Below are 8,321 nucleotides of genomic sequence, written 5' to 3'. Positions count from 1 at the left end.
TGCATTTTTTGATAGAACATGTGTGAAAGTGCGTGTGTGTGTAAGAGAGAGAGGAAGATAGAGTGTGTGTGTATAAGAGAGTGGGTTTGTGAGAGAGAGAGAGAGAGAGAGAGAGAGAGAGAGAGAGAGAGAGAGAGAGTGTCAGAGAGAGAGAGTGAGAGGAAGAGAGAGAGGGGGGAGAGAGAGAGAGAGAATAAGAGAGTGAGTCTGTGTGTGTGAGAGAGAGAGTGTGTGTGTGTGTAAGAGAAAGTGTGTGTGAGTGTGTGAACAAGAGAGATTCAGTGTATGTATGAAGGAGGTGTGTGTGTGTGGAGAGAGGGAGAGAGAGGGAGAGAGAGAGAGAGAGAGAGAGAGAGAGAGAGAGAGAGTTAGACAGTATGTGAATGTTTCATCAGTCAGTGTTTTGCCCCCACCCGTCTTATTTATGAAATGCGCTGAATGTTCTGTCGCTGCACCAAACACGTTCCCTTTCCGCAAATTCCCTCTCACGTGTTTTTATGTCTTTTATTTGATCCAAGGTGACTTTATAAATCCCACTCTATTCACCCCCCACCTCCCCAGCCATTCCCCCTTTTGTATTTGCCCTTTAACTTATTAAACAGATTCCCTTCCAGCAGCATCACTGGCTGTGTCTCCTCAACTGTCTTGTCCACAACAATTTCTTCACTTGTTTCAACAGCCAGTGCTCGTGTATATATTGTTTATCTGTAACTGTGTGTCAGACTGGATCTAGGGGGGATTAACTTTATAATAACTCTTGTGCAGCCCATATCAACTTAAAGGGGACCTAAACCCCAAGATAAAAATGTTGCCTTGCAAAGAGAAGTTTCCCAATATTCATTCATATCATGATTCATTGTCAGCGATTTAAAGTTATAAATACAAATGCGATTGAAAACAGTGTCTGCCTGTCTCATTCAGCAGAAGATAGCTGGTTAACAGAGTTCGCTTCTGCTACATTGTTTCATGAGGCAGAACCGGCAGCGCAGTCAAAGAAGGGCAGATACTGTTTTTAACAGCCTTTTCATTTTCAAATCCTTTTCAGGCCACTTAAAAAAATGTGTCATGAATTTAAACTGGAATTTCCTTTCAACTGGCAGCTTTACATTCCCTTTTAACCGCTTAATGTTTGCAAAAATATTTACACATATATTTATTAGTATTAATTCATTCCTTTGTTCCTTTAAGTATCCTCTTTGCCATTGTATGGGGTTAGACTATGATCATTTCACCAAAGGAATCCGAGAATTGTATTTTGTTCAGAGTTATATTTATTTTTTAAATTTCATATTTTATTTCATGAATAAAAAGGGATTAAATAGTCCACAAAATAGGAAAAAAAAATATATAATCCCAACCCCATGTTAGATAAAAGGCTATTTTTGCTGGTTTTGGAAATAAATGATTCTACCACGAAATTCTCCCCCTCTTATTATTTTCTTGATCTTTAACCTCTAGTATTAAAAAGGTCAGTGAAAATGAGGATCTTACTGAGGCCTCTGACAGGGACCAGGAATGTCAGTCCTTGCTCCTCCCTGAATCACTGACCAACAGTCAATATGAATGTTACTTTTTTTTAAATTTTATGTTTGGTAGAATACCCCTGCATGATAAATTAAGTCTATAAATACTAAATAATCATTTATGGACAGAGTAAAAAAAAAAAATACTTCTCTGTATTTAGTGATTATTTAATATTATGGAACTATTTAAATCTTGCCCAAATCACTTTTTTAAAAAAAAAAAAAAAAAAACACCTTCTCCTAATTTATCTCTTTTTATATAATCTCAACGAATTTTTCATACCCAGTGAGAGTATGAGCTCCTCGGGCAGAGCTGGTTAATAGACTTCTTCAAATACCTCGGTATATAATAGATCTAATGCATTTTAAAGGACCAGTAACATTAAATGTTTTTTCTTTTTAAAAAAATCTTTAGTATATATCGAAAATAAAACACCAAGACAGTTTATACTGTAAAATCGCCTATTTGAATAATGTAAGCTCTGCACATCTGGGACCATAGAAATAACCAGCGCACAAGTCTTGTGAACTATGTGTATTCCAGCAGTCCAATATACAGTTTATAGAAATATAAAACGACCAACTTAAATGTATGTTTTCCATGCAAATAAAAAAAAATATATATATATGTTCAGCAAAATTAATATTTTTTTTTTACCTATTACAACTCAGTTTTAGGGAATGAGAGATGATCTCTTACACTTTTATGTTTTTAAGAAGAAAGAAAAAACTTTTGGCTTCACAATTAGTATCTTAAGAAATAAAAAAAAAAGTAGAAAACACCTTTCTCCTTACATATATAGTGACACTGTTTGTTAATGATTTTAGGGAAAAAAAAATTCTATATACATATATATATATACATTATTGTATATGTATATATATATACATTATTGTATATATATAATTTGTATTATTAATGTGTATATATATATATAATAATAATTTGTATTATTATTGTATATATATATATATATATATATATATATACACACACACATTATATATATATATATATATATATATATATATTATTGTATATATTGCATAGTATTGTATTAGATCCTTTAAGAAAAGTAAATAATTTAAAACTCATTGACATAATTTAGGAGAAATTCCATATTTGCTGGCGCTCTTTTACTATCTATAGATATATATATCATTCAGATGAGCAAACATGTACAGTAACTGGCCTAAATAAATTAGCTGAGATAGACTCTATCATTGCTCAGTATTCTGGATATTTGTGCAGAGCTCGGTTGACACTGATATGACACCATTGAACAGACATGGGATTTCTTTGGAAGTATAAAAAGAAAATGTTTAATAGCGATTTTTTTTGTGTATTTTTTTTTTTTTTTGCAGTAATTCCAAGTAATCGTTCTTGCACGTCTTATATTGAAAGGCATAGAAGGAAGTATATAATATAAGAAGCTGATATGCTGTTAATAAAAAATAGGCCTTGTGGAAACGTCCCCCATGGAGTCATTAGACAAGTGCAGTCATCTGAGATCTAATAAAGGGCACAGAGGTTGGGATGGAGGCCAGGGGGTAGTTCATTGGGTTGGAGAAACCTACTAGTGCTGCTGGGGAGACATGGGGCAAGTTGAAGCCCATGGAGGCAGCAGGTGAGTTCTCATGGTACAGAATTGGGACTCTTACTATCCTTTGGGAAGTGTGTGAGATGTTTGCAGCCTCCAGGTCTGCTGCCAGTTGTCTTTTCCATTTGTTCCTCCGGTTCTGAAACCAGATTTTGACTTGGGTCTCTGTGAGGTGGAGGGAGACTGCCAGGCCGGCCCTTTCTGAGCTGCTCAAGTACCTTTTCATGTCAAAAGTGGACTCCAGCTGGAAGACTTGGCTCCTACTGAACACAGTGCGAGTCTTCTTCTTGCGAGAAGACCTCTGGTCTGAGTCCTGTTCTGCCTTCTCCTCCTCATCCTCCTCCTCCTCCTCTTTACATGCAAAGTCTTCTCTCCTTTCTCCGGGGCTCTCACTGAGCTTCCTCAGCCCCCTGCTCTGACCCTCAACTGATTCTGCCATCTCTGGGGAATCTCTGTCACTTGCTGCACCAAAACAGGGAGAAACAATGAATTACAAATCAAATGTAACACAAAATCCTCTTGTATTCTAGTCAGTTATGTACATTAGTGCATGGGATGAAAATGTGGCATTAGAGCTCTCTTCTAGCTCTAAATAAATAAATAAATATATATATATATATATATATATATATATATATATATATATATATATATATATATATATATATATTATTCACAAGTGATTTTAACAGGGAGTTGTGGTCTTGAAAAAGGTCTTAGGAACAGACCGAAACGTTGAACCTCTGTTTTAAAATGTATTAAATAAAATATTGTACTTTTAAAGAATTTTTCAAAGCTTCCCTAAGTGCACCTTCATTTTTTGATGTTTGTAAGGAGTTCTAGTTGTAGCACCGGGGTCATGATTTTTTGTTACTGGTGTGACATATATATGATATATATATACTTCCCTCTCTTTATGCATAGTGTATATATAACTTACATGAGTCAGTTTCATTTCTAAAACCAAATACAGTCCATACAAATACAAGTACATTTGTATTTACACTAGGAAGGGTTGAACTTGTTGGTCTTTAGTCTTTTTTCAACCCGATTTAACTATGTAACTATGGAAATACAGTCCATACAAACACAAATACAGTTCATATATACACTGCATATAAAAAATGAACAATCTGAAAACCAAAAGAAGCGGCAGGTGGTTGTATTAGTAAGTATTGTATTTTCTTTTGAGTTTAACGAGACCTTTCAAAATCTCTGTATATAAATATATATATCTCATTATTATTCGTACATACTGCACATACATTCCATATTCGTTTACACAAACAGTTGGCTGAATAGGAGGTAAAGGATTTGCAAGGTAAATCTGCCCTTTTGTCATATCTGCCTCTAACCGGACCGGCTAATAATTTGAATTTATTTTTTATCTAGAACAAATAAGAATTTGTGATAACAAGTCACTTTACAAAAAAGAGAGAAAGAGATTATGGAGAGATTTGGTAAAAAAAATGTCGCCTATGTGCCGGTCCTTTTTTACCCACAGACCCTTTTTTCCCTTTTAAATGTATTGAATTATTTGCCATATATATTTACATTTAAAAAGTGTACGATTCTGTACATTTGCTATAAGTTCTTGTATTGCAAAATGTTTTGGACCAATTTTTTTAAACTATATATATATATATATATTTATACTTATGTTTAAATGAAACCAAATCTGTATGACTCACACTTAATCTAATAATCAAAAATCTAGGACCGTAAACTGGTAGAAGCCGTTTAACTTAGTTTTATATAATAATTGTTTTATTTTAAATACATATAATGCCTTAACTGCATCTCTCCTATACCGAGAGAGAGAGAGAGAGAGAGAGAGAGAGAGAGAGAGAGAGAGAGAGAGAGAGAGAGAGAGAGAGATGGATACAAAGATGATAGACAGACAGACAGACAGACAGATAGAGAGAAAGAGAGAGGGGAGAGAGAGAGAGAGATAGATAGATAGATAGATAGATAGATAGATAGATAGATAGATAGATAGATAGATAGATAGAGACAGATAGAGATAAAGAGAAAGAGAGAGAGAGAGAGAGATGCTACATAAATAGATAGATAGATAGATAGATAGATAGATAGATAGATAAAGAGAGAGAGAGAGAGAGAGAGAGAGAGAGAGAGAGAGAGAGAGAGAGAGAGAGAGAGAGATAGATAGATAGATAGATAGATAGATAAAGAGAGAGAGAGAGAGAGATGGATAGAAAGAGAGAGAGAGAGAGAGAGAGAGAGAGAGAGAGAGAGAGAGAGAGAGAGAGAGAGAGAGTGAGATAGAATGATGCATACGCAGACAGATGACAGATAAATAAACCTATATGTGGCACCTAGACAGATAGATATAGATATGAACTGCCCCTATTTATTAATTACGTATCCTCTAGAATTATCCTAGAATATCATTGCCAATGTTACATTCATGCCCCCCTCCTCCAACTGATTTCTGCAGAATTTTAAGATAAACAACTAAAATGACATGGAACAAAATGTTGTAAAACATTTGTTTAACGACTGAAGAGAGTGGCAATAGTCAGAACCGTGGGCTCCAGACTCCCAACTCCGACCTGAGGCCGTAACCGGAATGATAAAGGGTTAAAGTGCAGGTTCTCAGTTCCAATCCAATTCAGATTAGATGGATATAAAGTGCGAATTTAATCCTGCTTCCCCCGCACAAAGGCTTTACGCCACTTACACTTACTTTATTTTTACCCCCAAACATTCTGACAGATCTAAAAAGAAACCGTTGCTCCCCACTAGGCAGTGGAAGCGTTTACCCCAGTATAACACACCAGCAAAGCCATATAAGGTAAATCATTTTTAATACCGTAATTGGTATGGCAGCTCCAACCCAGGGCTGGGGGAGATTGTGTCCGGTTAATAAAATTCTCTCTACACCATTTCCACTGACTCCCTCTCTGACTTCATTGCTTTCTAGAAGAGGAAGCCAGGACACATGAAAGGTTCACATAAATACAACTGTCAGTAATGAGCTGACACTTACTCTCAGGGCTCGTGCATCCTATGTAAGTGGCCTGCGCCCTTCTGTACCACTCCATGGTGTTCTCTCTGAGAGGGTAACTGTAATGGTACGGGGAGATCTGACAGCACAACGAGCTGAAATGGCCGCCTGCGAGCTCAGTGGACTGTGCATGGTGCCCAGAGCCTGCCTCTTCGCGCTTCTTCTCCTTATTCGATTCGGTGCCCAGGAGATTCTCGATGAAGAACGAAGACACCCTGGCACTGGTGGTGGTGGTGGTGGTGCTTTGGGTTTCCGTAGAGTCATCGGGCATCTTGATAGCAGTGTGGTCCCTGCTGGGAATGGAAGTGGAGCAGACTGATGGATCTGTGCGCACCGTTGTACCCAGAGGATGAGCTGCGCGCCGCGCAATATTCCTTCTCTCTCCGCGCTCAGTCCCCAGGATGCGCCTCCTGCCCCTTCTCTACTCCCGGAGAGGCTGCTGAGCTCTGGGCGATCACTCTCACATCGCTGCTCCCAATAAAAAGCCTCAAATGGGAACGATAAGAGGCAAATAAAAATGTCCTGCGAGTTAAACGCTTGGCACAGAAAAAGAGACTTCTCCAAATGTGCGAGCAGCGCTCAGTAAATTGGATTATTCAAGGAAAATAAGAGAGAATTAGTGTCGATGAGTTCACTTCTCTGCTTAGTAGTGTGTGTGCCTGGGGGCCCTAGAAGTGCTTGTCAGTCAGGAGCTTTATTTAGGTCAATTAGGGAAGCAAATCAAACTGCAGGAAAGAGGGAGGCAAATGCTGGAATTCCCAGGAGTAGGAGGGAGACAGAGAGGGGTGGGGGAGAGTTAAAGGGCCGGGGAGGGAAGGGGAGGGGAGGGGAGGGGAGAAGGAGAGCAAAGGGGTGAGGTTTGATAGAAAAGGAGAAGCAGAGAGAGAAAGCGAGCTAGAGGGTAGGTATGGGGTAGGTGATCACAGATAAAGAAGGAGGGGCGCAAAACGAACAGGGGGACACCAGAGAGAGAAGGGGAACGTGTGTTTGGGGTACAAAGATGATTAATTATTAGGCAAACTCCCAGTGCAAGTACATGTTGGACTGAGCTCTCCCAATGCAGGTATAGGGCTTGAGTTCTCTGCCCAGTACTAGTTGGGCTGAATGCTGTCTCATCACATGTATATGTTAGACTGAGAGCCCCCAGTACATGTATATGTTGGACTGAATGCCCCCCACGTTATATAAGACTGATTGTTCCTCCAGTCCAGTACAAGTATATTTCAGGATAAATGTTCTCCAATTGCCCTTTTACATCAGACACCCCCATTATTATGTAGTTTCAGTGCGTAATGTTCACCCCTAAATACCACATTTTATATGGCTTCCTGGCTTACTAGCTGTTAGGAGAGTGTCAGTGCAATATTCACCTGTTAGAGCAGGTAAGTCTGGGGTAACCTTTGTACAGGCATCTTGCCCTCCTAGTCCTGCTGGGCATGAGCCTATTCTCCTTTGTATTACACATCATCTATGTATCTAGTTATTAGTGTATGGACCAGTGTGTAAAAATGAGAGATTAGGGACAGTTTGTATCAGTAATTCAGTCGTTTTGTTTACATAAAATAATACAAGAAAATGTAATTCTAAGCAACTACTTAGAATAAAATAAATACTTAAAATAAATTAAGTCAGTGGTTTTATAGTTAAACGTAAATGCAACGGCAATTAAAAGCAATATTCTTTATCCATTATGTTCACACCTGGTTTTGACCCTAGAAAAGATGTAGCTGGAGTCACAGCCCATCAGGAGCCAAAACCAGCAGGGCCCAGAATATCCACAAGACCACAGAGTTGTATAATGTACAGATACATGAAGCCAATGAATATGTGAAATGAATGTATAACAGGAAGGTTTTGGGTAGGCATTACCTTGAACACTACTACAGTCCTCCAGCTTGAGGGCACACAACCATCACTCTAGCATAGAGAAACTATAGTTTTCAACCCTCTTCCCAGCTTGTGGCTACATCATGACCAGTAGGACTGCTGGTCTTGGTCTGACCCCAGGCTGGGAGTAAGACTGCTGGTCATGGTGTGGCCCCAGACTGATAGTAGGACTGCTGGTCATGGTGTGGCTCAGACTGGGAGTAGGACTGCTGGTCATGGTGTGGCCCTAGGCTGGGAGTAGGACTGCTGGTCATGGTGTGACCCCAGACTGATAGTAGGACT

General features: G+C 38.6%; 1 protein-coding gene across 1 annotated transcript; it reads right to left on the bottom strand.

The window, feature by feature from the left end:
• Positions 1-2,562: 2,562 nt before the first annotated feature.
• On the bottom strand, positions 2,563-6,898 carry LOC108705981 (homeobox protein HMX1). The gene is made up of 2 exons (XM_041587737.1): positions 6,135-6,898; positions 2,563-3,586 (listed from the first exon to the last, which is right to left on the bottom strand). Exons 1-2 carry the CDS (start codon positions 6,421-6,423, stop codon positions 3,012-3,014), a joined length of 864 nt encoding a protein of 287 aa, XP_041443671.1. The 5' UTR covers positions 6,424-6,898; the 3' UTR covers positions 2,563-3,011.
• Positions 6,899-8,321: the final 1,423 nt, after the last annotated feature.

Source organism: Xenopus laevis, chromosome 1L (genome assembly GCF_017654675.1).
Source record: "Xenopus laevis strain J_2021 chromosome 1L, Xenopus_laevis_v10.1, whole genome shotgun sequence".
Taxonomy (NCBI): Eukaryota; Metazoa; Chordata; class Amphibia; order Anura; family Pipidae; genus Xenopus; species Xenopus laevis.
This window is presented reverse-complemented; position numbering and strand designations above follow the sequence as displayed.

What these genes read in the sequence shown, in the direction of transcription:
- LOC108705981 (XM_041587737.1), bottom strand. Translation starts at nt 6,423, where the DNA reads ATGCCCGATGACTCTACGGAAACCCAAAGCACCACCACCACCACCACC. An exon ending in AGGATGCACGAGCCCTGAGA is followed by an intron (nt 3,587 to 6,134) that starts GTAAGTGTCAGC and finishes GTTTTGGTGCAG; the next exon opens with CAAGTGACAGAGATTCCCCA.